At 37.0% G+C, this 27,862-nt stretch overlaps 18 protein-coding genes and 10 non-coding genes across 28 annotated transcripts; 13 read left to right on the top strand and 15 right to left on the bottom strand. All coding sequences in view use genetic code 11, as the record gives it.

The window, feature by feature from the left end:
* The first annotated feature begins 99 nt into the window (after positions 1 to 99).
* Positions 100 to 810, top strand: rps2 (ribosomal protein S2). Its single transcript has one exon. The coding sequence runs from the start codon at positions 100 to 102 to the stop codon at positions 808 to 810; it is 711 nt and encodes a 236-aa protein (YP_899400.1).
* A 250-nt stretch (positions 811 to 1,060) lies between these two features.
* Positions 1,061 to 1,804, top strand: atpI (ATP synthase CF0 A subunit). Its single transcript has one exon. It carries the CDS (start codon positions 1,061 to 1,063, stop codon positions 1,802 to 1,804), a length of 744 nt encoding a protein of 247 aa, YP_899401.1.
* Positions 1,805 to 2,559: 755 nt separating this feature from the next.
* On the top strand, positions 2,560 to 2,805 carry atpH (ATP synthase CF0 C subunit). Its single transcript has one exon. It carries the CDS (start codon positions 2,560 to 2,562, stop codon positions 2,803 to 2,805), a length of 246 nt encoding a protein of 81 aa, YP_899402.1.
* Positions 2,806 to 3,284: 479 nt separating this feature from the next.
* Positions 3,285 to 4,675, top strand: atpF (ATP synthase CF0 B subunit). The gene is made up of 2 exons: positions 3,285 to 3,428; positions 4,268 to 4,675. The coding sequence occupies exons 1-2, from the start codon at positions 3,285 to 3,287 to the stop codon at positions 4,673 to 4,675; spliced, it is 552 nt and encodes a 183-aa protein (YP_899403.1).
* An 87-nt stretch (positions 4,676 to 4,762) lies between these two features.
* atpA (ATP synthase CF1 alpha subunit) lies at positions 4,763 to 6,286 on the top strand. The gene has a single exon. The coding sequence runs from the start codon at positions 4,763 to 4,765 to the stop codon at positions 6,284 to 6,286; it is 1,524 nt and encodes a 507-aa protein (YP_899404.1).
* A 136-nt stretch (positions 6,287 to 6,422) lies between these two features.
* trnR-UCU lies at positions 6,423 to 6,494 on the bottom strand. The gene has a single exon. It is a non-coding gene; the product is annotated as a tRNA-Arg (tRNA).
* A 170-nt stretch (positions 6,495 to 6,664) lies between these two features.
* trnfM-CAU lies at positions 6,665 to 6,718 on the bottom strand. The gene has a single exon. It is a non-coding gene; the product is annotated as a tRNA-Met (tRNA).
* A 161-nt stretch (positions 6,719 to 6,879) lies between these two features.
* Positions 6,880 to 7,191, bottom strand: rps14 (ribosomal protein S14). The gene has a single exon. It carries the CDS (start codon positions 7,189 to 7,191, stop codon positions 6,880 to 6,882), a length of 312 nt encoding a protein of 103 aa, YP_899405.1.
* A 144-nt stretch (positions 7,192 to 7,335) lies between these two features.
* psaB (photosystem I P700 chlorophyll a apoprotein A2) lies at positions 7,336 to 9,540 on the bottom strand. Its single transcript has one exon. The coding sequence runs from the start codon at positions 9,538 to 9,540 to the stop codon at positions 7,336 to 7,338; it is 2,205 nt and encodes a 734-aa protein (YP_899406.1).
* Positions 9,541 to 9,565: 25 nt separating this feature from the next.
* psaA (photosystem I P700 chlorophyll a apoprotein A1) lies at positions 9,566 to 11,818 on the bottom strand. The gene has a single exon. The coding sequence runs from the start codon at positions 11,816 to 11,818 to the stop codon at positions 9,566 to 9,568; it is 2,253 nt and encodes a 750-aa protein (YP_899407.1).
* A 596-nt stretch (positions 11,819 to 12,414) lies between these two features.
* On the bottom strand, positions 12,415 to 14,421 carry ycf3 (photosystem I assembly protein Ycf3). The gene is made up of 3 exons: positions 14,296 to 14,421; positions 13,304 to 13,531; positions 12,415 to 12,573 (listed from the first exon to the last, which is right to left on the bottom strand). The coding sequence occupies exons 1-3, from the start codon at positions 14,419 to 14,421 to the stop codon at positions 12,415 to 12,417; spliced, it is 513 nt and encodes a 170-aa protein (YP_899408.2).
* A 594-nt stretch (positions 14,422 to 15,015) lies between these two features.
* On the top strand, positions 15,016 to 15,102 carry trnS-GGA. Its single transcript has one exon. It is a non-coding gene; the product is annotated as a tRNA-Ser (tRNA).
* Positions 15,103 to 15,382: 280 nt separating this feature from the next.
* On the bottom strand, positions 15,383 to 15,988 carry rps4 (ribosomal protein S4). The gene has a single exon. It carries the CDS (start codon positions 15,986 to 15,988, stop codon positions 15,383 to 15,385), a length of 606 nt encoding a protein of 201 aa, YP_899409.1.
* A 319-nt stretch (positions 15,989 to 16,307) lies between these two features.
* trnT-UGU lies at positions 16,308 to 16,380 on the bottom strand. The gene has a single exon. It is a non-coding gene; the product is annotated as a tRNA-Thr (tRNA).
* Positions 16,381 to 17,176: 796 nt separating this feature from the next.
* Positions 17,177 to 17,211, top strand: trnL-UAA. The gene has a single exon. It is a non-coding gene; the product is annotated as a tRNA-Leu (tRNA).
* Positions 17,212 to 17,660: 449 nt separating this feature from the next.
* Positions 17,661 to 17,710, top strand: trnL-UAA. Its single transcript has one exon. It is a non-coding gene; the product is annotated as a tRNA-Leu (tRNA).
* Positions 17,711 to 18,074: 364 nt separating this feature from the next.
* trnF-GAA lies at positions 18,075 to 18,147 on the top strand. Its single transcript has one exon. It is a non-coding gene; the product is annotated as a tRNA-Phe (tRNA).
* A 590-nt stretch (positions 18,148 to 18,737) lies between these two features.
* Positions 18,738 to 19,217, bottom strand: ndhJ (NADH dehydrogenase subunit J). Its single transcript has one exon. It carries the CDS (start codon positions 19,215 to 19,217, stop codon positions 18,738 to 18,740), a length of 480 nt encoding a protein of 159 aa, YP_899410.1.
* Positions 19,218 to 19,315: 98 nt separating this feature from the next.
* Positions 19,316 to 19,999, bottom strand: ndhK (NADH dehydrogenase subunit K). Its single transcript has one exon. It carries the CDS (start codon positions 19,997 to 19,999, stop codon positions 19,316 to 19,318), a length of 684 nt encoding a protein of 227 aa, YP_899411.2.
* Positions 20,000 to 20,052: 53 nt separating this feature from the next.
* ndhC (NADH dehydrogenase subunit 3) lies at positions 20,053 to 20,415 on the bottom strand. The gene has a single exon. It carries the CDS (start codon positions 20,413 to 20,415, stop codon positions 20,053 to 20,055), a length of 363 nt encoding a protein of 120 aa, YP_899412.1.
* Positions 20,416 to 21,338: 923 nt separating this feature from the next.
* On the bottom strand, positions 21,339 to 21,375 carry trnV-UAC. Its single transcript has one exon. It is a non-coding gene; the product is annotated as a tRNA-Val (tRNA).
* A 602-nt stretch (positions 21,376 to 21,977) lies between these two features.
* trnV-UAC lies at positions 21,978 to 22,016 on the bottom strand. The gene has a single exon. It is a non-coding gene; the product is annotated as a tRNA-Val (tRNA).
* A 216-nt stretch (positions 22,017 to 22,232) lies between these two features.
* Positions 22,233 to 22,305, top strand: trnM-CAU. The gene has a single exon. It is a non-coding gene; the product is annotated as a tRNA-Met (tRNA).
* A 112-nt stretch (positions 22,306 to 22,417) lies between these two features.
* atpE (ATP synthase CF1 epsilon subunit) lies at positions 22,418 to 22,831 on the bottom strand. The gene has a single exon. The coding sequence runs from the start codon at positions 22,829 to 22,831 to the stop codon at positions 22,418 to 22,420; it is 414 nt and encodes a 137-aa protein (YP_899413.1).
* Positions 22,828 to 24,324, bottom strand: atpB (ATP synthase CF1 beta subunit). Its single transcript has one exon. It carries the CDS (start codon positions 24,322 to 24,324, stop codon positions 22,828 to 22,830), a length of 1,497 nt encoding a protein of 498 aa, YP_899414.1.
* An 812-nt stretch (positions 24,325 to 25,136) lies between these two features.
* Positions 25,137 to 26,567, top strand: rbcL (ribulose-1,5-bisphosphate carboxylase/oxygenase large subunit). The gene has a single exon. The coding sequence runs from the start codon at positions 25,137 to 25,139 to the stop codon at positions 26,565 to 26,567; it is 1,431 nt and encodes a 476-aa protein (YP_899415.1).
* A 287-nt stretch (positions 26,568 to 26,854) lies between these two features.
* rpl23 (ribosomal protein L23) lies at positions 26,855 to 27,145 on the top strand. The gene has a single exon. The coding sequence runs from the start codon at positions 26,855 to 26,857 to the stop codon at positions 27,143 to 27,145; it is 291 nt and encodes a 96-aa protein (YP_899416.1).
* Positions 27,146 to 27,428: 283 nt separating this feature from the next.
* psaI (photosystem I subunit VIII) lies at positions 27,429 to 27,539 on the top strand. Its single transcript has one exon. It carries the CDS (start codon positions 27,429 to 27,431, stop codon positions 27,537 to 27,539), a length of 111 nt encoding a protein of 36 aa, YP_899417.1.
* Positions 27,540 to 27,862: the final 323 nt, after the last annotated feature.

Raw genomic sequence — 27,862 nt, forward strand, 5'->3', positions numbered from 1 at the left:
TATTTCAAGCTATTTCGGCTCTTTCTTAATCTTCAAAAAGAAATTAATTCCGTAATGGTAAGACGAAAAAAGAAAAAATAAAAAGGAAGTGTGGAAAAAATGACAAGAAGATATTGGAACATCAATTTGAAAGAGATGATAGAAGCGGGAGTTCATTTTGGTCATGGTATTAAGAAATGGAATCCCAAAATGGCCCCTTACATCTCGGCAAAGCGTAAAGGTACTCATATTACAAATCTTGCTAGAACAGCTCGTTTTTTATCAGAAGCTTGTGATTTAGTTTTTGATGCAGCAAGTCAGGGAAAAAGCTTCTTAATTGTTGGTACCAAAAAAAGAGCAGCGGATTTAGTAGCATCAGCTGCAATAAGGTCTCGTTGTCATTATGTTAATAAAAAGTGGTTCAGCGGTATGTTAACGAATTGGTCGATTACCAAAACTAGACTTTCTCAATTTAGAGACTTAAGAGCAGAAGAAAAAATGGGAAAATTCCACCATCTCCCAAAAAGAGATGCGGCAATCTTAAAGAGAAAATTATCTACCTTGCAAAGATATCTCGGCGGGATCAAATATATGACGAGGTTGCCTGACATTGTGATCGTCCTTGATCAGCAAAAAGAGTATATAGCTCTTCGGGAATGTGCCATTTTGGGGATTCCTACTATTTCTTTAGTCGATACAAATTGTGACCCAGATCTTGCGAATATATCGATTCCTGCCAACGATGACACTATGACTTCAATTCGATTAATTCTTAACAAATTAGTATTTGCAATTTCTGAGGGCCGTTCTCTCTATATAAGAAATCGTTGATTAAGAAGAATAGTTAATTCTTGAGCAACTGCGTAGATTTATAGGATTAATTACTATTATTTTTTGTTTTGCATAGATAAAAGAAGGGGAATATTGATATATATTAGAGGGTATTGATATATATTATGATCTGATGTGATTTCTTGGTATATTAAATATAAGATTAATACTTCAAGTTGCTGAGTTGAGAAAGAGATGCTTGAATCAAAAGAATTCCTTTTTTGAAGTTCAATTTTTATCAGAGGACAATATGAATATTACACCATGTTCCATTAAAACACTCAAGGGGTTATATGATATATCGGGTGTAGAAGTAGGCCAACACTTCTATTGGCAAATAGGGGGTTTCCAAATTCATGCCCAAGTACTCATCACTTCTTGGTTCGTAATTACTATTTTGCTAGGTTCAGTTATCATAGCTGTTCGGAATCCACAAACCATCCCGACCGATGGTCAGAATTTCTTCGAATATGTCCTTGAGTTTATTCGAGACTTGAGCAAAACTCAGATTGGAGAAGAATATGGTCCCTGGGTTCCCTTTATTGGAACTATGTTCCTTTTTATTTTTGTTTCGAATTGGTCAGGCGCTCTTTTACCTTGGAAAATTATAGAGTTACCCCATGGGGAATTAGCAGCGCCCACGAATGATATAAATACTACTGTTGCTTTAGCTTTACTAACATCAGCGGCATATTTTTATGCGGGTCTTAGCAAAAAAGGATTGAGTTATTTCGAAAAATATATTAAACCAACCCCAATCCTTTTACCTATTAACATCCTAGAAGATTTCACAAAACCGTTATCACTTAGTTTTCGACTTTTCGGAAATATATTGGCGGATGAATTAGTCGTTGTTGTTCTTGTTTCTTTAGTCCCCTTAGTAGTCCCTATACCGGTCATGTTTCTTGGATTATTTACAAGCGGTATTCAAGCTCTTATTTTTGCAACGTTAGCCGCAGCCTATATAGGTGAATCCATGGAAGGTCATCATTGAATTAACTAGTTTTTGAAATAGTCTTTTTTTTTAGCTTAGCCCAATTCATGCATGATTCCGGATAATCCTCTTGGTTGGAAAACTAAATAGTTCGAAAGGCGTATGAATATACAACCTAGAGTTGTAGGAGAGAGAATAGACTATATTATGGAAGAGGTAAAATATATATGCATTCAGGGGGGCGGAATCTGGTTAGATCTATATCCTTAATGCCTATAAGACAGTCATCTTTTGTGTGGCTTTCTAAGGAATGATTTTAGAATCGGATTCAATAGAAAATGAGAAAATACGCAAACAAAATAGAAGAAACAAATGTATATGGGATTTTTTTTATTCCTAAGTTAGATTCATTATCTAATCCGATATATAGAATTCCCTTCTATATGGAACTGGATTCCATATCAAGTTCTATGCAGCATATTGTTATCAATTGTATATCTTGATTTGATTCCTATTGGATTTGGATTAGTTCGATTTCAATAGGGGTTCTTCAGAGTAAAAAAAAGGATGGAATAAAAGAGTGATTGGTTGAAAAGAAAGAGAAATAGAATAATGAGAATCATATGGATTTACACAAACCTCTAATGATTAGAAACTAAAAACGAGATCTCGAAGTAATTCGAACGATTTCGATTATCATTTATTTGTACTTATTAGTTACTTCTACCCGATAGAGCTTAGAAGTTGGAAGTAATAATTTCTTGGTTGATTGTATCCTTAACCATTTCTTTTTTTTTTGACACGAGGAACTCACCATGAATCCACTAATTGCTGCTGCTTCCGTTATTGCTGCTGGATTGGCCGTAGGGCTTGCTTCTATTGGGCCCGGAGTTGGTCAAGGTACTGCTGCAGGACAAGCTGTAGAAGGTATTGCGAGACAGCCAGAAGCAGAAGGTAAAATAAGAGGTACTTTATTGCTTAGTCTAGCTTTTATGGAAGCTTTAACAATTTATGGACTGGTTGTGGCACTAGCGCTTTTATTTGCGAACCCTTTTGTTTAATCCTAAAAAAGAAAATGAGTCCTTTAGATTAGATACTTTTTTCTTTTTTTAGTACATTGGTATTTGCTTATGTAATTCTAAGTATATCAATACTTTACTCCTATTTATAATATTATTTATTTTTTATATTATTCCGGAAATTTTGTATTTATCGGGACAGACAATACCCTAGGAACCCCAAGAAGGGCTGATTTGAGCATGATCAATTTAGAGGATATGCTCGCCCTCTTCCTTCCCGTCCTTAGTTTAGGACAGTGGAAAGTATTTTTCCTTTTATTTTAGGAATTTTGGGAACATTTCAACAAAGGAGATCTTTCACAGGTCAAACGAGACCTAAGATTTAATCTAAAAGAAATTATTAGATTGAATCCATTTGCATTAAAAAAATTGCATTAAAAAAACCGATCAAAAAAGGACGAGCGAAGTAAGTGATCGAAAAACTTTCTTCTTTGTTCGTCCTATCTATAAGAGGAGAGCATATGAAAAATGTAACCCATTCTTTCGTTTTTTTAGCTCACTGGCCATTCGCTGGGAGTTTCGGGCTTAATACCGATATTTTAGCAACAAATCTAATAAATCTAACTGTAGTGGTTGGTGTATTGATTTTTTTTGGAAAGGGAGTGTGTGCGAGTTGTCTATTTCAAGAATAGATTGGATCTATCCGGCTGCACTTTAGAATATTTTTAGTATTTTTTTTTGATAAATAAGAAAAGGTGCACGATCTCGACGAATTACTTCTGAATAACTTCAGAAATCATATGGAAGAACCATAGCATTTCGAGATTCATTGGTAAATTTACTTTGATTCTCTATAGACCAATAATGTGAGACCATTAACACGGTTAAAGCTAAACTGCTTGAAGTCCGGGCAAAAAGGGGTACTCTTTCTACAACTACATTAGTATTAGTATTAGTCTCGAAATGCTTTAAACGGGAAATAGCTAGTGTAGAATTTATCTGATATAGAACACTCATATCGATAAAATAGTTTGAACTATTTACTAGAAGGGCACGCAGTCCTTTTTCCAATGCCAAATCGACGACCTATGTATAAAAAAAAAGAGAAATTTTTTGGATTTGAAGAAAAAATAAAAGGAATTCTATCAATTTTTATTTTCCATTTATTTAGTTTGTTTTTCTTAATGAAATTGAAATTATTAACTAACAGAGCAAACACAAATAAAGAAACAACTTTGCTGACCATGATAGATTTTTATCTAGTTGGAAGAGTCCTCTTAATATTCATCTAGTCTTATATAAGTTTGGGTATATAGAAATACAAACAGAAAAGAGAGGATAGAGGATAGGCTCATTACATAAAAAAAAGATATGGAAATAGCCATAATACATAACAAAAAAGAAAAAAAAGGAGCGGGAGAGCCAAATGAATCGAAAGATTCATGTTTGGTTCGGGAAGAGATCATAAAAATTGTAAACTTAATAGCAAGATAATCTACTTTCATTAAAAGATTTATTAGATAATCGAAAACAGAGGATCTTAAGTACTATTCGAAATTCGGAAGAATTGCGTAGAGGGACCCTTGAACAACTCGAAAAAGCTCGTATTCGATTACAGAAAGTCGAACTAGAAGCAGATGAGTATCGAATGAATGGATACTCTGAAATAGAACGAGAAAAAGAAAATTTGATTAATGCTACTTCTATTAGTTTGGAACAATTAGAAAAGTCTAAAAACGAAACCCTTTTTTATGAAAAACAAAGGGCGATGAATCAGGTCCGACAACGGGTTTTCCAACAAGCTGTACAAGGAGCTCTAGGAACTCTGAATAGTTGTTTGAATACCGAGTTACATTTCCGTACGATTCGTGCTAATATTGGCATTCTCGGGGCCATAGAATGGAAGAGATAATTAAATTTATTAGGTTTTGAACTTCTACTTTTGTTTAGAATTTAGGCATTATTTTTCCCTTGCTTCCAAAAAATTAAAGAAACACTAATGGCAACCCTTCGAGTCGACGAAATTAATAAAATTCTCCGCGAACGTATTGAACAATATAATAGGAAAGTAGGGATTGAGAATATCGGTCGCGTAGTGCAAGTGGGGGATGGGATTGCTCGTATTATAGGTCTTGGTGAAATAATGTCAGGTGAATTAGTCGAATTTGCAGAAGGGACGAGAGGTATTGCTCTGAATTTGGAATCCAAAAATGTTGGGATTGTATTAATGGGCGATGGGTTGATGATACAAGAGGGAAGTTTTGTAAAAGCAACAGGAAGAATTGCTCAGATACCCGTGAGCGAGGCTTACTTGGGTCGTGTTATAAATGCTCTCGCTAAACCTATTGATGGGAGAGGCGAAATTGTCGCTTCAGAATCTCGCTTAATTGAATCTCCTGCTCCGGGTATAATTTCTAGGCGTTCCGTATATGAACCCCTTCAAACAGGGCTTATTGCTATCGATTCGATGATCCCCATAGGGCGCGGTCAGCGAGAGTTAATTATTGGGGACAGACAGACTGGCAAAACAGCAGTAGCCACAGATACAATTCTCAATCAAAAAGGGCAAGATGTAATATGTGTTTATGTAGCTATCGGTCAAAGAGCATCCTCCGTGGCTCAAGTAGTAACAACTTTCCACGAAGAGGGGGCCATGGAATACACTATTGTAGTAGCTGAAATGGCGGATTCACCCGCTACATTACAATATCTCGCTCCTTATACGGGAGCAGCCCTGGCTGAATATTTTATGTACCGCGAACGGCATACTTTAATAATTTATGATGATCTCTCCAAACAGGCACAAGCTTATCGCCAAATGTCCCTTCTATTAAGAAGACCTCCCGGCCGCGAAGCTTATCCAGGGGATGTTTTTTATTTGCATTCACGCCTTTTAGAAAGAGCCGCTAAATTAAATTCTCTTTTAGGCGAAGGGAGTATGACCGCTTTACCAATAGTGGAGACTCAATCTGGAGACGTTTCCGCCTATATTCCTACTAATGTAATCTCAATTACAGATGGACAAATATTCTTATCCGCGGATCTATTCAATGCCGGAATTCGACCTGCTATTAATGTGGGTATTTCAGTTTCCAGAGTGGGATCCGCAGCTCAAATTAAAGCCATGAAACAAGTAGCTGGCAAATCAAAATTGGAACTAGCTCAATTCGCAGAATTACAAGCCTTTGCACAATTCGCCTCTGCTCTGGATAAAACAAGTCAGAATCAATTGGCAAGGGGTCGACGATTACGGGAATTGCTTAAACAATCCCAATCAAACCCTCTCCCAGTGGAAGAGCAGGTAGCTACTATTTATACCGGAACGAGAGGATATCTTGATTCGTTAGAAATTGAACAGGTAAAGAAATTTCTGGATGAGTTACGTAAACACCTAAAAGATACTAAACCTCAATTCCAAGAAATTATATCTTCTAGTAAGACATTCACCGAGCAAGCAGAAACCCTTTTGAAGGAAGCTATTCAGGAACAGCTTGAACGGTTTTCCCTTCAGGAACAAACATAAATATAGCATGTCTACTCTTATTAGTATAACTTGTGTTAGTAGAAGAGGAATCGTTGAGAAAGATTTTTCGTTTGAATCATGCAAATTTTTTTTTAGTTTTTAGTTTAGTTATTTAAAGAATAGATAGAAAAAAGATTGCGTCCAATAGGATTTGAACCTATACCAAAGGTTTAGAAGACCTCTGTCCTATCCATTAGACAATGGACGCTTCTCTTTCGTATTTTACTCTTTCTTTATTATTATTATTTCTCGGAACAAGAGAAATAATAAAAAACTGTTAGACCGAAACTCTTTTAGGAAAGAAAAACAAATCCATATACCATATACAAATGGATGATACATATATCATAAAGAAGGAATATGGAGCAGGTAGTCAGTATCGAACCCGTAACCCCAAGCTTATGAGCTTTGTGAGCTACCAAACTGCTCTACCTTCTTAGCGGGGAACTGGTGGATAAAAGGGGGTTGGATAGGCCTCTCTACCATATCTATACAAATAGAATAGTCCACTTATACAGAATGGTAAAGAGGGCTCTTCTACGATCATCAATTCGAGAAAACCATACAAATATGAAAGAAAGGGTATTTTATCCTTACCAACTGGATCTTGTTGCACCCGGTAACAAACATGCATAAACCATTTCTCGAAGTATGTGTCCGGATAGCCCAAAGTCTCGATAGTTAGCTCTAGGTCTTCCGGTTAAAAAACAACGTCGATGAAGGCGTGTAGGTGCACTATTACGTGGTAGGGATTGCAATTTTTCTTGCATTTTTGTTTTTTCGCTCAAACTCAAAGGGGAAACTTTGCTTCTTATCTTTTTTTTTGAGGATCGACGAATCAAATGATATTTTTGTTCTAATTTATGCCGCTTCTTCTCCCTCTGAATCAAACTTTTTTTTGCCATAATGTGCCGTTCCTATTATTACCAAGTATATGGTTCTAATCCTAGATAGAAAAATAAATAGAAAAAATCTAAAAAGGCGGATCCTCCCTCTCCATCAAGAGTAATGAACTGGGTTCTGATACAGTACAAAAAAAAATAACTAAATTAACCAAACTTGCCTGATGTTGAGGCAATCAAGAAAGCTGCATAAGTGAATATATAACCCACGGAAAAGTGGGCTAATCCGACCAATCTTGCTTGCACAATGGAAAGAGCCACGGGCTTATCTCTCCAGCGAATTAAATTAGCCAAAGGTGTGCGTTCATGAGCCCATGCTAAAGTCTCAATTAATTCCTGCCAATATCCACGCCAGGAAATTAAGAACATAAATCCTGTAGCCCAAACAAGATGTCCAAATAAGAACATCCAAGCCCATACTGATAAACTATTCATCCCAAAAGGATTATATCCATTAATAAGTTGTGAAGAGTTTAACCATAGGTAATCTCTTAACCATCCCATCAAATAAGTGGAGGATTCATTAAATTGTGAAACGTTGCCCTGCCATAATGTAATGTGTTTCCAATGCCAATAAAAAGTAACCCATCCGATGGTATTTAACATCCAGAAAACAGCCAAATAAAACGCGTCCCAAGCAGAAATATCACAAGTACCGCCGCGCCCTGGGCCATCGCAAGGAAAACTATACCCGAAATCCTTTTTATCCGGCATTAATTTGGAACCGCGTGCATCTAAAGCACCCTTTACTAAAATCAATGTAGTTGTATGCAAACCTAGAGCAATAGCATGATGAACCAAGAAATCCCCAGGTCCTATTGTTAAGAAAAGCGAATTACTATTCTCATTAACAGCATTCAACCATCCCGGTAACCATATGTTTCGACCTGCATTGAAAGCGGGGCCATTCGTTGAAGATAAGAGTATATCGAACCCATATGTCGTCTTACCATGAGCAGATTGTATCCATTGGGCAAATATAGGTTCGATCAAGATTTGCTTTTCTGGAGTACCAAAAGCAAGCATAACGTCGTTATGAACATAAAGGCCCAAGGTATGGAATCCTAGGAAGAGGCTAGCCCAACTTAAATGAGATATGATAGCTTCCTTATGGTCTAACATTCTTGCCAATACATTATCTTCATTCTGTTCCGGATTGTAATCCCTAATGAAAAAAATAGCTCCATGAGCAAAAGCCCCTGTCATGATGAACCCTGCAATGTATTGGTGATGAGTATATAAAGCAGCTTGAGTAGTAAAGTCTTGTGCTATGAATGCATAAGCAGGTAAAGAGTACATATGTTGAGCTACTAAGGAAGTAATAACCCCTAAGGAAGCTAGAGCAAGGCCTAATTGAAAATGAATCGAATTATTGATTGTATCATAAAGGCCTTTATGCCCACGTCCTAATCGACCCCCCGGAGGAGTATGTGCTTCTAAAAGATCTTTGATACTGTGCCCAATTCCGAAGTTAGTTCGATACATATGACCGGCAATGAGAAAAATAAATGCAATAGCTAAATGATGATGAGCAATATCGGTCAGCCACAAACTTTGTGTTTGTGGATGGAATCCCCCAAGAAGGGTCAGAATGGCAGTTCCCGCTCCTTGAGTGGTACCAAATAAATGATTACTCGAATCAGGATTTTGGGCATAAAGATTCCACTGACCCGTCAGAAGGGGACCCAACCCCTGGGGATAGGGTAATACATCTAAGAAATTATTCCATCGAACGTACTCCCCCCTGGATCCGGGAATAGCAACATGAACTAAATGTCCTGTCCAAGCCAAAGAACTTACTCCGAAAAGTCCTGACAAATGATGATTCAGACGAGATTCGGCGTTTTTGAACCACGAAAGGCTTGGCTTCCATTTGGGTTGTAGATGTAACCAACCCCCTATTAAGGATAGCGTAGAAAGAAATAATAGAAAAAGAGCTCCAGTATAAAGATCTTCATTGGTGCGCAATCCAATTGTATACCACCACTGATAAACCCCAGAATAAGCGATATTCACTGGACCGGCAGCACCTCCTCGAGTAAAGGCTTCCACGGCGGGTTGCCCAAAATGAGGATCCCAAATGGCATGAGCAATAGGTCTTACGTGTAAAGGATCCTGTATCCATGATTCAAAATTTCCTTGCCAAGCTACATGAAACAGATTTCCGGACGTCCATAGAAAGATTATTGCTAACTGCCCAAAGTGAGAAGCAAAAATGTTCTGATAAAGACGTTCCTCAGTAATATCATCATGACTTTCGAAATCATGTGCGGTAGCAATACCAAACCAAATACGACGAGTAGTGGGGTCCTGAGCTAAGCCTTGGCTAAACCTGGGAAATCTTAATTCCATAATGCCTTTCAAATCCTCCTAGCCACTATCCTACTGCAATAATTCTCGCTAAGAAGAATGCCCATGTTGTGGCAATTCCACCCAGAAGGTAATGGGTTACTCCTACAGCACGTCCTTGTATAATGCTCAAGGCTCTAGGCTGAGTAGCAGGAGCAACTTTTAATTTGTTATGAGCCCAAACGATAGATTCAATGAGTTCTTGCCAATAACCACGGCCGCTGAATAAAAACATTAAACTGAAAGCCCAGACAAAATGAGCGCCTAAGAAAAAAAGACCATATGCAGATAATGAGGAACCATAAGACTGAATTACTTGGGATGCCTGTGCCCACAAGAAATCTCGAAGCCAACCATTAATCGTAATGGAACTCTGCGCAAAGTTTCCCCCTGTGATATGAGTTACTATCCCTTGATCACTTATAGTACCCCAAACATCCGACTGCATTTTCCAACTGAAATGGAAAATGACTACCGAAATAGAATTGTACATCCAGAATAGACCTAAGAAAACATGATCCCAGGCGGATACTTGACATGTTCCCCCTCGCCCAGGTCCGTCGCAAGGGAAGCGAAAGCCAAGATTTGCTTTATCAGGTATCAGACGGGAACTGCGAGCAAATAAAACACCTTTCAAAAGTATTAATACAGTCACATGGATGGTAAATGCGTGAATGTGATGGACTAAAAAATCCGCGGTTCCTAATGGAATAGGTAACAAAGCTACTTTGCCGCCTACAGCTACTAACTCGCCGCCTCCCCACGTTAAGCTGGTACTTGTTGTTGCACCAGGAGCTGTTACGCCAGGCGCGCCAGCATGGATATTTTGTATCCATTGAGCAAAGATGGGTTGTAATTGTATGGCGGTATCCGAAAACATATCTTGGGGACGGCCTAAAGCACTCATGGTATCATTATGAATGTACAAGCCAAAACTGTGAAAACCCAGAAATATACATACCCAGTTAAGGTGGGATATGATTGCATCGCGGTGTCTAAGGACGCGATCTAATAGATCGTTGTATCGAGTAGTTGGATCATAGTCTCTTACCATAAAAATGGCTGCATGTGCAGCAGCACCAACTATTAGAAATCCGCCAATCCACATGTGGTGTGTGAACAAGGAAAGTTGTGTACCATAGTCAGTAGCTAGGTATGGATAGGGGGGCATAGAGTACATATGATGAGCTACAACAATAGTTGTAGAGCCTAGCATAGCTAGGTTAAGAGATAATTGAGCGTGCCATGACGTTGTTAGGATTTCATAGAGACCTTTATGGCCTTGTCCTGTAAATGGGCCCTTATGAGCCTCCAAAATATCTTTAAGTCCATGACCAATACCCCAATTGGTCCTATACATATGACCAGCGATCAGGAAAAGAATAGCAATAGCTAAATGATGGTGTGCAATATCGCTCAACCATAGACCACCGGTTATTGGATCTAGTCCTCCGCGAAAACTAAGAAATTCCGCATATTTGGACCAATTCAAGGTGAAAAAGGGGGTTGCTCCTTCGGCAAAACTAGGATAAAGTTGAGCCAAAAGGTCGCGATTCAAGATAAATTCATGAGGAAGTGGTATCTCTTTAGGATCAACCCCAGCGTCGAGAAATTGGTTAATCGGTAAAGATACATGGATTTGGTGTCCCGCCCAAGAAAGAGACCCAAGTCCTAATAACCCCGCTAAGTGGTGATTCAACATGGATTCTACATCTTGGAACCAGGCCAATTTGGGAGCGGCTTTGTGATAATGGAACCAACCGGCAAAAAGCATTAACGATGCAAAAATCAATGCACCAATTGCGGTACAATAGAGTTGTAATTCACTAGTTATTCCGGATGCTCGCCAAATCTGAAAAAAACCAGAGGTTATTTGGATTCCTCGGAAACCCCCGCCTACATCACCATTCAAAATTTCTTGTCCTACTATTGGCCAAACTACCTGAGCACTGGGTCCAATGTGAGTAGGATCGCTTAGCCATGCTTCATAATTGGAAAAACGGGCACCGTGGAAGTACATGCCACTCAACCAAAGAAAGATAATGGAGAGTTGGCCGAAATGAGCACTAAAGACTTTTCGGGAGATCTCCTCCAAATCACCGGTATGACTATCGAAATCGTGAGCATCAGCATGTAGGTTCCAGATCCAAGTGGTAGTGTCGGGACCCTTAGCTATTGTTCTTGAGAAATGCCCGGGTCTGGCCCATTCCTCAAAAGATGTTTTTACAGGATCCCTATCCACAGCAATTTTAACTTCTGGTTCCGACGGACGAATAATCATTAAGTCCTCCTCTTTCCGGACAAGACATACAAAGAGACCCGCCAACTGTCTTTTTATTGAATCTTTTAAAGATAGATATTATGATTAGTCCTTTTCTTTACTATCTACCGTCCTTCTATTTTTTTTTAGTTATTCACTGGAGCAATTATATATTGAAGTCAATCCAAGGCAAGTGTTCGGATCTATTATGACATAAGGATTAGGTGCCTAACGGACATTGGTTATTCTGGGAAATTATTTCCCGACATAACAAAAAAATCTTTTTTTACGTTTTAATTTAAGAAGCTAGTGTATTTTTTTTCTGAGGGTATAAGTCCCTATCTACATCTACTTTCCTTGAGTGAGCATAATATAGATTTTTTGATTCGATTCCAAATTCCAAGATAACTCATTAGAATTATTAATAAGACCGTCCTGATATATTAGGTAGGAATATTTAGATTGCCGACTTTTATGTACTTTATTACTTCTGTTCCAGAGCCTATCCCTATTGTTTATCCTTATGAAATATGATATAAAATTGAAGGTAGAAGAAAGGGATATAATGAAATTCTTGATTTGATCTTCCACCCTTTTTATGAAAATGGAGAGTGGTCTTATTCAAATTCAAAGCGCTTCGTAATCTTTAACCAGTTCTGTGCTTCAATATAATTTCCTGGAGTAAGCGCTATAGCTTGTTTCCAATACTCAGCAGCTTGATCAAACCAAGCTTCCGCAATTTCCGAATCGCCCTGTAGAATGGCCTGTTCTCCTCGGTCGGAATAGGCAGTTCCTTTCCCTAGAACCGTACTTGAGAGTTTCCTACCTCATACGGCTCAGAAATTGCTATCTTAATTTCCCCTATATTAACTGAATTCGATTTCTCAAAAATCAATCCAATTTCTTCTTGGGTTAAGCAGAAGAAGTTAATTACCTAAGTTTCAAACCCTAATTTTGATCAATAATCAGTTTGATCTTTTCTCCCACCTTCAGAAGAATGAAGCATAGATAGACCTATATCCTTCGTTCGAATTTTCTGAAAGGTAACTATCTCGGTTTCGTTTCTTTCATATATGAAATTTCTATAGAATCCTGGAAAAAGACCTTTTTCCATAAGAAAGAAAAAAGAACTTACTATCTTTGGGATCTGATACTACACCGCTGCTTAATCCCTTAGTGGATCGGCTTTATTACATAAGCGGATTCCTAAATTTTGTCCCATATCGTGGTATAATGAAGCAGTTTTTTTTAGTTGTATCGACCCAGTCGCTCACTAATTGATCTTTACGGTGTTTTCTCTATCAATTTCAGCTTTATCCATAGAATAGTAGTATAGGCTCTACTTTCTTCCTATTTTGATTCTCGTGAAGTGTCCTTCCTTCCTACAGCTGATAGGGTAAAATCGTTGTTTTGACGATCCCTATGTAGAAAGCCCTCTTTTCTAGTATTCACTAGAAAATTTCCTCCTTTCTTTTTTTCTTCTTTCTATAGTGGAGATAGTCGCACGTAATGACAGATCACGGCCATATTATTAAAAGCTTGCGGTAAGAAGGGGTTTCGTTCTAGCGCCCGGAAATAATATTCCAAAGCCTTTGTATGCTCTCCATTGCTTGTGTGTATAAGGCCTATGTTATATAGTATATAACTTCGATCATAGGGATCAATTTCTAGTCGCGTAGCTTCATAATAATTCTGCAAAGCTTCCGCATAATTTCCTTCGGATTGAGCCAACATCCGTTACGGTCGTTCATTCTATTCAAAAAATCTCCGTTCCAAAACCGTACATGAGGTTTTCATCTCATACGGCTTCTCCCTTCTATACTCTCATATGGCTTCTCCCTTCTATACCTAGTACTAAGCGAAAAATCTATAGAATAAAAATAGAATTAGTCCCATCTCATTATGGACCGAAGGGGGCTGGTATTTTTCCAAGAAATCTCTAGCCAACCTTCCCCCAAGAGGTTTTTCTTAACACCAATGAATTATATTAATGCTAGAGGAAAACGATAGCTCCAAGAATTTCTTTGTTCTCAACGCCTCCTATTTAGAGGAATTAGCCACTTCAACGACCTTTGATGGTTATAAGGGTATCCAAAGTACAAACCTGATGGTTGTTTGTTATCCCAACCATTCTTCCCAACCCTGATACCAATCAGGAAAGGGCTAATTTCTAACAAAGTTTTTCTCTTGTTGATTCCTATTTCGTGGTGTAGTGCTTTTCTCCCCTATGCTGCCTATTGGTACTAGTAGAGTCGGATTGGCCTGTAATACAGAACCTATCCTGTAGGTGTAACCTTTCGCTCAATACTCAAATCTACAATTGAAGCATCTGAGGCCACATCAATCGAGGATACACGACAGAAGGAATTGTTAGTTCACCTCACCTTCCCCAAGCGCGGGTTTCCTTTACTAATTTTGTTCTCTCTATGCGAACCCTCTCTCTTTCTCGTAAGAATGAGATATAGGTAGGGCTAAAATAAAAAAAAGAGTCAAATCGCACCATCTCTATAATAAGTAAATGCCCTTTTTTCCCCGGAGGTTGTCGGAATTATTTGCAATAAAATATTGGCTACAATCGAGGAGGTCTTATCAATGAAATTTCCATTTATACGGGATCTAGGCATAATTCCCAACCCATTCTATATAGAATTCTTTTCATTCTATCACAAAATAACATAAAAACAAAACACTCGATTCTTATAAATCGATCCATATGCTCTAAATGGAATGGATAAGAGAGGTATGGATTTTCCGCTCAGCTCAAATTGTCTCCTTTTCCTTCTGTTTGGACAAGAAGAGATATGAAATATTTGACTAAGACTGGATTTCATTCCACTTTCCTATTTCTCAACAACAACTTCTCTCATCAGCTATTTCGCGTTTTCAAAGTAATTAATTGCCCCATACCCCTTTTATATTTAGATTGTATGGCGTAATGTACCTTATGCAAATAGAATTCTAGGGTTCCTTTATTTTCTTATGGAATAAGAAGAATTCTTCCATTCTCTTTTTATTTTTGTTTTCCCCAAAGAAAAACTTTTCGAGGAAGCGGAATTCCTAGTAAAAAAATACTGGATCCTTCCACTTAGATGAAAAGGAATTTTTCCATCCAATCCAATAGAGCCATGGAATTCCCGAGCCGTTGTGGCTGTACCTGTACTGCAGGAATACGAAAACTCGCTATTCACTCAGTTTATTTTCCATAATAAGATTATGTAGGAGAGATGGCCGAGCGGTTCAAGGCGTAGCATTGGAACTGCTATGTAGACTTTTGTTTACCGAGGGTTCGAATCCCTCTCTTTCCGTTTCTCTTAATTCATCAATGTTAGCGATCACAATGTATCAAATTAAATAACAATTTATTCCAACAATAATGCCTTTAATTAATAGAAATTCTCTATAGCAAATTACTGTGGTATGTAAAATACACATCTAGGAAATAACAAAAAAGAAAAAAGGATCCTAGGGTTAATCTATTTCTGCTAGGTGAACGGGAAAATACGAATTAATAGCCTTAGGTCGATTTAGTTCGGGGAAAGGGGAAGGGGAAAAAAATTCTATGAACCTTTCCTTTTTTCGTTAAGTTCAAGTCTGGCGAGAATAATATTCTACAACTAACAACTCATTTATTTTGAGACCGACCCACTTCCTATCTAGAATTTTTTTGACTAGTCCTTTATATTGCAATGTGTCAACCGTCAAATGCTTTGGTAATTTGCCCGGATCGGATGAAGCAATATAATTTTGAACCAAACGTTTTGATCGTTGGTTATCCTTCGTAGTAATAATATCTCGGGGTTTGCAACGAAAGCTTGGTATATCAACTATACGACCATTAACTAAAATATGTCTATGGTTAACTAATTGTCGGGCCCCAGGAATGGTTGAAGCCATACCCAATCGAAAAAGGATATTATCCAAACGCATTTCAAGTAATTGTAGTAAAACCTGACCTGTGGATCTTTTCGCTTTTCCAGCGATATGTACATATCTAAGTAATTGTCGTTCTGTCAGACCATAATGAAAACGCAATTTCTGTTTTTCTTGAAGACGAATACGATATTGCTCTTTTTTCCCAGAATGGAATTTCTTTTTCTGATTACTTCCGGATTTAGGCGTTTTTCTAGTGAGTCCTGGTAAAGCTCCCAGACGGCGTATTTTTTTTAAACGAGGCCCTCGATAACGGGACATGAAGACTCCTTTTTTATTTTATTGAAATTTCATTTTACACAATAAATTTCGTTCTATTTACATTACAGAATACAGCGAAATTCAAACAGAATTAAACTAAAGGATAAACAGAGTAAAATCTACTAAAGTAACACAAAAAATGGAGTAACACAAAAAATGGAATTTCATCAACATCTGGATTTTTTGTATATATATTATTTATTTTTATGCTTTGTATCTAGCAAAATTGTAAGGTAAAACGACATAATAGACCCTGGATTCCCCATTTAATTCGGAGAAAAAAAGAAATTCTTGTTCATGGAACATCGATAGAAAAAAAAGCCGACTATCGGATTTGAACCGATGACCCTCGCATTACAAATGCGATGCTCTAACCTCTGAGCTAAGTGGGCTTACATAACAGAAATAGTGTAACAAATAAAAATATATATAGGGAATCTGTAAAATATCAGATCTTAATTATTAATCTTAGTTATTAACTAGTTCTAAATTGGAAGTTCCACTTAGAAAAAAAATACTAGAATTTCATAAAGATAAAGTTAGCTTGATATGCTTAACTAAAATGATATTCTTAAATAGGATTATAGAATTTATTGAACTTTCTTTTTATTTCTCTAATTCGCAAATGGATTTTTCTAATAGAATCTATTCCAAATTCTATATTGAATTTGATTTCAGATATTTTCAATTTGATATGGCTCGGACGAATAATCTAATACATAGAAAAGAAGAATATATATGCATAATATAATAAAGAGAAAATGCCAAGAGATTGGCATTTTCATTTGATCATTATATACATTTTTGAGATATTTTGTTTTTTTTATTTGTTAATAATTTAAGGATAAATAGTTCACTAAGGAGAAGATAGAATCATAGCAAATGAAATTTCTAATTCAGCTTAGAAAAAAAGAATGAATATCAAGCGTTATAGTATGATTTGGAATACTCTAAAAAAGGAAGGAGGGAGGCGGGAGAGAGAAAAACTTTTGGATATATTCATTCCGATTGAATTGCAAATATATCAACGATAAAATCAATTCAATTCTGAATTGCAATAAGCGAGCGGGGTGTCTCAAATAAAGATGAGTTGCTAGACTACGTCGAATAATGAATTCAATGATTCAAAAAAAACTAAAAGATGGATTAAATTATACAAGGAATCCTGGTTTCAAAGAAAAGTAAAATGGGGATATGGCGAAATCGGTAGACGCTACGGACTTGATTGTATTGAGCCTTGGTATGGAAACCTGCTAAGTGGTAACTTCCAAATTCAGAGAAACCCTGGAATGAAAAATGGGCAATCCTGAGCCAAATCCACTTTTTTCAAAAAAGTGGTTCTCAAACTAGAACCCAAAGGAAAAGGATAGGTGCAGAGACTCAATGGAAGCTGTTCTAACGAATCGAAGTAATAACGATTAATCACAGAACCCATATTATAATATAGGTTCTTTATTTTATTTTGAGAATGAAATTAGGAATGATTATGAAATAGAAAATTCATAATTTTTTTAGAATTATTGTGAATCTATTCCAATCGAATATTGAGTAATCAAATCCTTCAATTCATTGTTTTCGAGATCTTTTAAAAAGTGGATTAATCGGACGAGGATAAAGAGAGAGTCCCATTCTACATGTCAATACTGACAACAATGAAATTTCTAGTAAAAGGAAAATCCGTCGACTTTATAAGTCGTGAGGGTTCAAGTCCCTCTATCCCCAAACCCTCTTTTATTCGCTAACCATAGTTGTTATCCTTTTTTTTTATCAATGGGTTTAAGATTCACTAGCTTTCTCATTCTACTCTTTCACAAAGGAGTGCGACAAGAACTCAATGAATCTTATGCTATTCATTAAATAGATGATTTCTTTTTTATCTCTTTTTTTTTTATTTATTAGAGTACAGTATCGGCAAGGAATCTCGATTATTAATTCGATTTTTTTAAGTATTATTAAGTAAGCCATCCACAATGCATAGGACTACCCCTCCCCATTTCCTAATTTTGAATGGAATACTTTATTGATTTTTTAGTCCCTTTAATTGACATAGATGCAAATACTTTACTAAGATGATGCACAAGAAAGGGTCAGGATAGCTCAGTTGGTAGAGCAGAGGACTGAAAATCCTCGTGTCACCAGTTCAAATCTGGTTCCTGGCACAGAAAAAAAGGATCTACCGAATAGATATTGATACAAATATTTTGAGATGGATTGGGATAAATATTCATTAAAAATCTACTTAGTCTAGAGTAAGTAGATAAATGTCTAGAGTAAGTAGATAAATCTCTAAACACTTCTTTTTCTTTTAAAAATAAAAAAGGGTTCAAATCTCTGGTTCTTTTCTTTATGGTATAGAAAGAGGTGAGATTAGGTGCCCTTTTCTTCATTTTGCATTTCTTATTAATTTTGTATGCCGCTATTCCGAAGAATATTTTTTTTATTCTTGCTTATCCTACTTTCCTAGTTGTTCTAAGTAATATGCGCGGTACAAAGTTCGTGGTAGGAACTTCTTTGAGTCATTGTATTTTTCTGTTCATACGAAGGAAACAAATATGTGATTTTCCAAATTGGAAAATCGAAATGAAGCCCTTTTTGTTCAGTCTATCTGGACCTTTTTGTATAATAGGAATTAATTAGAATATTATATTCTAAGTATTTCGTTTCGTCTAGGAACAGAACCTCAAAATATTCCTTTACTTTAATAAAATCTGGAATTGTGTTGTATAAGTGAACATGAATTTATTATCACTCAATGAGCATCTTGTATTTCATAGAAATTGGGGGTTATATAGTCCTTACGTAAGGGCCAGCCTATCCAACTTTCAGGCATTAAGATACGTTTAAGACGTGGATGATTATCATAAGAAATTCCCACCATATCATAAGATTCGCGTTCTTGAAAATCGGCACTTCTCCAAACCCAGAAAACAGACGGGATTCTAGGATTATCCTTTTGGGCAAAGACTTTTATGCATACCTCTTCTGGGTTATCTATACCATACTGTATTCTCGTAAGATGATACACGCTAGCTAAAGATCCACCGGGTGCTACGTCATAAGCACATTGGGAACGTAAATAATTGTAACCATATACATATAAAATGACAGCAATGGAATCCCAATCCCCCGCTTTTATTTGTAAAGTCTCGACTCCTCGATGATCGAAGCCCAAAGACCTATGAACCACGTCATGTTTAACTAGCCAATTAGATAACCAACCCTGCTGCATTGTCTTGATCTCTCCCCCTTTGTATAAATATTTCACATTTCAAATGCAAGTTTGAAAGATTGCACTGCTCTTTCTTTTTCTGCACAAAAGAACCCCTCCTAATTCACTAATTTGTAGGAAGATACTGAACTTTTGGATTTGAAAAAAGTTTCAGAAGATATATCTAAAGTAGATGGTGATTGATAGAGCAATTCTTGTTCGTAAGTTCCAGTGTGAGTACTGCGCCGAACATAAAGTTTGTGACGGGTAGTAAAAGATCTATTTTTCTTTTGACTTTGACATAGAGTTCGATCCTCAATTATTTCTCGCGCTATCTTCTTACGAAGTTTTGTTAGGGCATCTATAACAGCCTCTGGTTTAGGCGGGCAACCCGGCAGGTAGACGTCCACAGGAATTAACTTATCAACTCCTCGAACAGTACTATAGGAATCTGTACTGAACATGCCCCCTGTAATAGTACAGGCTCCCATAGCAATGACGTATTTCGGTTCAGGCATTTGCTCATATAATCGCACTAAAGATGGAGCCATTTTCATTGTTACCGTACCAGCTGTTAAAATTAGGTCCGCTTGTCTAGGACTTGATCTTGGTACCAATCCATAACGATCAAAGTCGAATCGCGAGCCTATTAATGAGGCAAATTCAATGAAACAACAACTGGTACCATATAGAAGGGGCCATAAACTTGAGAGTCTTGACCAATTCGAAAGATCGTTTGGTGTAGTTGAAATAACGGAATTAGAACTTGTTTGGTCGAGTAACGGAAACTCAATCAAACTCATAATTGTCTCAATGGAATCTTTTCCTTCTTTTTTTTTTTTTTCTGAATATTCAGTTAAGACCATTCCAAGGCTCCTTTTCGCCATGCATAAACTAAACCAACAACTAGGATAAGCACAAAAATGAAAGCTTCGATAAAAACGGATACACCCAATACGTCGAAACTCATTGCCCAAGGGTAGAGAAAGACTGTTTCCACATCAAAAACAACAAAAACTAGCGCAAACATGTAATAGCGTATTCGGAATTGTAACCAAGCCCCCCCCATGGGTTCTATACCCGATTCATAACTAGAAAGCTTCTCTGGTCCTTCACTAACCGGGGCTAAAAGTCCTGAAATCCAAAATACCAAAATAGGAATAAGGCTTGCTATTATTAGAAATGTCCAAAAAATATCATATTCGTGAAGCAGAAACATAAATGTACTCCCATTAATGTGGAATAGGCGGAACTGAATTAGTCAATTCAAGTTGACATTGTCAATTTATCCAGAACTTCTCTCTTTTCCTCGGTGAAACAAGAATCTGTTTTGCTCAAACCAAAGGCAAGGAGCGCTTACTTTAGGCTTTGTTTCTTTTGTGATATGTCTTCCTTAAGGATTCATCCAATGTAATCCCCACTGCCCTTCTTTTTGATTTCCTTTCTATTTAGATATGATATAGACCTAATTCTTATACAAAGAAAACTCTTTCGCTTCACTTTGTCTCACTTTCTCTAGAATCTCTAGAAAAAAGAATAGCTCTACCCTTTATTTAATGATAGTCAGAGACTATTAAATAAAAAAGAAAATACTTACTACTAATTAGATTAGAACATAATGAAAATCGGATGATTAATATATACATCCTAATGAGGAGTAATACTAAAAAAAAGAACTCTATTTCAGAATTATGAAACAGAATATCCTGTTTTATTATTTACTCTTTCTTTTTTTCTTTTGATTTTTTCTATTTTATTTAAAGTGGATCGATTTATATAATGTAAATTTAGATAATGTATATGATAGTAATATACTTCAAACAAAATAGGAATTCGCAAAATGGATAAAATCGTTGCAGTCATTATAGGAAAGTATAGGGAGACTTAGAGCATATCCTATTTGAAGGAGGATGAAATTCAAATCAGGTAAGGGATCCTTCCTTCTATTGATTTGATCAAAATTCTTTTTTCTTTTCCTCTCTCTCTGATTTTCGATGAATGAGCCTATGGTAATGTTTTTATCTCTATTCTATGGCGCAATCGACCGTCGAGTCTATAAACAAGTACTAAATAAGGAAAAGAAAACTATACTAAAGGAAACATAAGATATCCATCCTAAAATGGAAAAAAAGACGTATATATTAGGGCTATACGGATTCGAACCGTAGACCTTCTCGGTAAAACAGATCAAACGGATTATTATCGAAATGATTCGAACTGTTTCAAAGACCCAACATGCATTTTTCTGCATTGGGCTCTTTCATCAACTGATGTAAAGATCAGTTAATTCGCCATAGTTTTTCTTTAGGGAAAGATAATAAGATGGCTCCCTGTGCTCTGATTGATTATTTGTCTTATGATCTATCTAGGAACAATACCAAAGTGTTTCAAAGGAGGATTACCTTGACTTAGGTCTGCCTCCGGCCTAAATTAAATCAACCTAAGTGAAATGGAGTCTCTATCGTTCCGCTGCAAGAGTTTACTATGAGACTTCATACACCTTAAAGTTCATAGAACGAAAAGAAGTTTTTTGGAGGCCCTTATCCTCATTACGCCTAGCATTGAGTGGGCTGGATATTTACCTTATCAACTAGCAAATCAATAGGGGTTCTATTTGAGTAAGCACCTGAATTGGCACCTGAATCGGACTGAACCGGCTGTTTGTCATTGTCAGGCTACTGTTCTTCTATTCTTTCGAATCCATGAAGTAAGACATTGATTTTGCAACAAGGTCAATTATGTTCATTGCATAATAAGTTCCCTTGAAAAGCATTGGCGCACGTGTAAACGAGTTGCTCTACCGAACTGAGCTATAGCCCTTGTCAGAGATATCTTAACATATAGATAATTTCTTGTCAAGATGAATATTCTCTAATGCCAGAGGATATCCCTTTCATCCGTTTACTATATAACATAAACATACCAATAACGGAATAACATAACATAAACATACCAATAATGGAGCGGTATTGCTTATAAAAAGGATTCAATCTATAATCGATCGAAGTAATGGGGCTTCTTTTGTGGTGATAAATTGCCTACTTAACTCAGTGGTTAGAGTATTGCTTTCATACGGCGGGAGTCATTGGTTCAAATCCAATAGTAGGTAGGTAGGTAGAAAAATTACTAGATAGCATTGGACTTACTTCGCTTCGCTATCTAATAACTTTTTCTACCCTTCTTTCCTTTTTCTTTGTATCAACGAAACCTTTGGATTGTCTTCAATTGGATGGGGGAATCCAATTGACAGCCTCGACTCGTATCCTAGCTCGTCTGAGAGCTAGCTTCGCTTCAACCAATTCTTTCGTACCCTCAGCTTTACTCAAGTTAGCTTCGGCTATTTCAAGTGCCTGTTGAGCTTCTTCTGGATCAATGTCACTACCCAGTTCTGCATCATTTCCTAAAATGATGATCTCATTATTAACTATTCTCGCAAAACCACTCCACAGAACCGCCGTTAACCATTGGTCGTTGAGGAGGCGTATTCTCAAAGGACCCATATCTACAGCTGTGTTAATGGGGGCGTGGTTTGGTAATACACCAATTTGGCCACTATTAGTAGATAAAATGATTTCTTTCACTTCACAATCCCAAATAATTCGTTTAGGAGTCAGTACATAAAGATTTAATTTCATTTCTTCAATTTGCTCTCCTCTTCTAAGTTTATAGCTTTCGTGCTAGCTTCATCGATGTTCCCCACTAAATAAAAAGCCTGTTCGGGTAGGCCGTCTAATTCTCCGGAAAGGATTAGTTGAAATCCCCTAATTGTTTCTGCAAGACCAACATACTTTCCTGGAGAACCGGTAAAAACTTCTGCCACAAAGAACGGTTGTGATAAGAACCGCTCGATTTTTCGTGCTCTTGCTACAGTTAAACGATCCTCCTCCGATAATTCATCCAATCCAAGAATTGCGATAATGTCCTGAAGTTCTTTGTAACGTTGTAAAGTTTCCTTAACTCTTTGCGCAGTTTCATAATGTTCGTTGCCAACGATCCGAGGCTGTAACATAGTTGAGGTTGAATCTAAAGGATCTACTGCGGGATAAATACCCTTGGAAGCTAATCCTCTGGAAAGTACGGTAGTAGCGTCCAAATGTGCAAATGTTGTGGCAGGAGCAGGGTCGGTCAAATCGTCTGCAGGTACATAAACTGCTTGGATCGAAGTTATAGATCCCTTTTTGGTAGAAGTAATTCTTTCTTGCAAAGAACCCATTTCTGTACTAAGGGTAGGTTGATAACCCACTGCGGAGGGCATTCTGCCTAATAAGGCGGATACTTCCGATCCTGCTTGAACAAAACGAAAGATATTATCGATGAATAAAAGCACGTCTTGCTTATTAACATCTCGGAAATATTCTGCCATAGTTAGGGCAGTTAAACCAACTCTCATACGAGCTCCCGGCGGTTCATTCATTTGGCCATAGACTAGAGCTACCTTTGATTCCTCAATATTTTTTTCATTAATTACTCCGGATTCCTTCATTTCCATATAAAGATCATTTCCTTCACGAGTCCGTTCCCCTACTCCGCCAAATACGGATACGCCTCCATGAGCTTTAGCAATGTTATTGATTAATTCCATGATGAGTACTGTTTTACCTACTCCTGCCCCCCCAAACAGTCCGATTTTTCCTCCACGTCGATAGGGAGCTAAAAGATCGACCACCTTAATACCTGTTTCAAAGATAGATAATTTCGTATCTAACTCGATAAAGGCAGGCGCAGATCTATGAATAGGGAATGTTGCACTAGTATCCACAGGACCCAAATTGTCAATAGGCTCCCCAAGAACGTTAAAAATTCGTCCGAGAGTAGCTCCACCGACTGGAACACTGAGAGGAGTTCCCGTGTCAATCACTTCCATTCCTCTCATCAACCCGTCTGTAGCACTCATAGCCACAGCTCTAACTCGATTATTTCCTAATAATTGTTGTACCTCACAAGTCACATTAATTTGCTTATCGGCAGTGTCTCGACTCTTGACTATCAAAGCATTATAAATATAAGGCAACTTGCCCGGGGGAAAAGTGATATCCAGCACGGGTCCAATAATTTGATCAATACGCCCTACGCTTTTTTCTTCAATTGTGGAAACCCCGGGACGCGAAGTAGTAGGATTGGTTCTCATAATTATCACATAATTTTCAAAAAAAAGGAATTTATCGAAATTTTTTTTTCTTGTTGAATAATGCCAAATCAAATCAAAAAAAATATCCAAAAATCCAAAAGTCAAAAGGAAATGAATTAGTTAATTCAATAAAAAAGAAAAGGGGACTCGCACTTGATTTCGTTACCCAAGCGAATCCCATTCAATCGTTTACTTATGGAATGAGTCCGTTGGAAAGTTCAATCAATTTTTTTCATATAAATTTCGCCTTTTGTGAAGCATCTGTGCCTACTCTACTTTCCTATCTAGGACTTCGATATACAAAATATATACTACTGTGAAGCATAGATTGCTGTCAACAGAGAATTTTCTTAGTATTTAGGTATTTAGATTCAAAATATCAAAGGGGCCTATTAAGAACTTTTAAAATTGTAAAATAAAGATTAGGGATTGGTTTGGGTTGCGCTATATCTATCAAAGAGTATACAATAATGATGGATTTGGTGAATCAAATCCACGGTTTAATAACGAACCATGTTAACTTACCATAACAACAACTCAATTCCTATCGAATTCCTTCCTATCTAATTCCTTCCTATCGAATTCCTATAGTAAAATTCCTATAGGATAGAACGTACACAGGGTGTACACATTATATATGAATGAAACATATTCATTAACTTAAGCATACTCCTTTTTTTATTTAATGAGTTGATATTAATTGAATATCTTTTTTTTTAGATTTTTGCAAAGGTTTCATTTACGCCTAATCCATATCGAGTAGACCCTGTCGTTGTGAGAATTCTTAATTCATGAGTTGTAGGGAGGGACTTATGTCACCACAAACAGAAACTAAAGCAAGTGTTGGATTTAAAGCTGGTGTTAAGGATTATAAATTGACTTACTACACCCCGGAGTACGAAACCAAGGATACTGATATCTTGGCAGCATTCCGAGTAACTCCTCAGCTCGGGGTTCCGCCTGAAGAAGCAGGAGCTGCAGTAGCTGCGGAATCTTCTACTGGTACATGGACAACTGTTTGGACTGATGGACTTACCAGTCTTGATCGTTACAAAGGACGATGCTATCACATCGAGCCCGTTCCTGGGGACCCAGATCAATATATCTGTTATGTAGCTTATCCATTAGACCTATTTGAAGAGGGTTCTGTTACTAACATGTTTACTTCCATTGTGGGTAACGTATTTGGTTTCAAAGCCTTACGCGCTCTACGTTTGGAGGATCTACGAATTCCCCCTGCTTATGTAAAAACTTTCCAAGGTCCGCCTCACGGTATCCAAGTTGAAAGGGATAAGTTGAACAAGTACGGTCGTCCTTTATTGGGATGTACTATTAAACCAAAATTGGGATTATCCGCAAAAAATTACGGTAGAGCGTGTTATGAGTGTCTACGCGGTGGACTTGATTTTACCAAAGATGATGAAAACGTAAACTCACAACCATTTATGCGCTGGAGAGACCGTTTTGTCTTTTGTGCCGAAGCAATTTATAAAGCACAAGCCGAAACCGGTGAAATCAAGGGGCATTACTTGAATGCGACTGCAGGTACATGCGAAGAAATGATTAAGAGAGCTGTATTTGCAAAGGAATTAGGGGTTCCTATTGTAATGCATGACTACTTAACAGGAGGATTCACCGCAAATACTACTTTGTCTCATTATTGCCGCGACAACGGCCTACTTCTTCACATTCACCGAGCAATGCATGCAGTTATTGATAGACAGAAAAATCATGGTATGCATTTCCGTGTATTAGCTAAAGCATTGCGTATGTCGGGGGGAGATCATATCCACTCCGGTACAGTAGTAGGTAAGTTAGAAGGGGAACGCGAAATAACTTTAGGTTTTGTTGATTTATTGCGCGATGATTTTATTGAAAAAGATCGTTCTCGCGGTATCTTTTTCACTCAGGACTGGGTATCCATGCCAGGTGTTATACCGGTGGCTTCAGGGGGTATTCATGTTTGGCATATGCCAGCTCTGACCGAAATCTTTGGAGATGATTCCGTATTACAATTTGGTGGAGGAACTTTAGGACATCCTTGGGGAAATGCACCTGGTGCAGCAGCTAATCGTGTGGCTTTAGAAGCCTGTGTACAAGCTCGTAACGAAGGGCGCGATCTTGCTCGTGAAGGTAATGAAATTATCAAAGCAGCTTGTAAATGGAGTGCTGAACTAGCCGCAGCTTGTGAAATATGGAAGGAGATCAAATTTGATACTTTCAAAGCGATGGATACCTTATAGATATAAGTAGATAAAACTAGATATAAAGAAGGTCTAAATAAAATAAAAAAGAAGAAAAATAGAAAGAGAAAAAATAAGTTAAGAAATGCAGTAATTCTTCTTTATTCTTCTAATTGATTGCAATTAAATTCGGCTCAGTCTTTTTTTTAGAAAAGATTGAGCCGAATTTAAATAGATCTTGATACGATCATGAGACTTGACAAATCGAGATTCTTCTATTCTATATATCTAGAATATAGAAAGGTATAATACAATAAACAAATATAAATAAAAATATAGTATTATCGTACGATAATGGAATCAAATACGCAGTATTTACAGAAAAGAGTCTTCGTTTATTGGGAAAGAATCAATATACTTTTAATGTCGAATCGGGATTCACTAAGACAGAAATAAAGCATTGGGTCGAACTCTTCTTTGGTGTTAAGGTAGTAGCTGTGAATAGCCATCGACTACCCGGAAAGGGTAGAAGAATGGGACCTATTCTGGGACATACAATGCATTACAGACGTATGATCATTACTCTTCAACTGGGTATTCTATTCCACTTCTACCCTTTAAATTCAAGGGTATTCTGAAAGAGGTATTTCTTTTATTTTCACAATAGCTTTCTTTTGAATCCAATTTCAAGTTCGATTAGAAGGATAGAAAGGCGATGAGAATGGGAAAAGATAAATTCAACATTTTATTTTAATGAGTTCCCCTTTTTAGTTCCCCTTTTTTGCAATTTTCTTATTTTTTAAACTAAAAAATACAATAGTCAATATTCCTTATAATAGATATACTTAATTATATCATAAGAATCTTAAGATATATTTCGAATAGATAGAAATAGTAAATTTGAATTGAGACACATATTCTATGACAGATCTTAACTTACCCTCTATTTTCGTACCTTTAGTAGGCTTAGTATTTCCGGCAATTGCAATGACTTCCTTATTTCTTTATGTGCAGAAAAATAAGATTGTCTAGAAACGACGGGGCCAAATTTTCTCAATGTATTTCCAGGATCATAATACAGATATTTTTTTGTGTAAGTAGTATAATATGATAGGGTATGTAGCTCTTTCTACACACAAATGAAAACGTCTATGGATGCAGATATAAGCTACGAGCATAAATGCATGCATATGCGTAGCCGACTATAGCGAGTTTTTTTTTATTTTAAGTGGATCCACTAATTTTTTTGAATAGAAAGTCAATGTATCTAACCAATTATTTCACAGGAGTACTAGCTACTGAAGGCTATTTCAGAATCAAAAAAAGTAAAGTAAAAATCATTTAGCTTATTCTCT

The sequence above is a fragment of the chloroplast genome of Sorghum bicolor (genome assembly GCF_000003195.3).
Source record: "Sorghum bicolor chloroplast, complete genome".
NCBI classification, from domain to species: Eukaryota; Viridiplantae; Streptophyta; class Magnoliopsida; order Poales; family Poaceae; genus Sorghum; species Sorghum bicolor.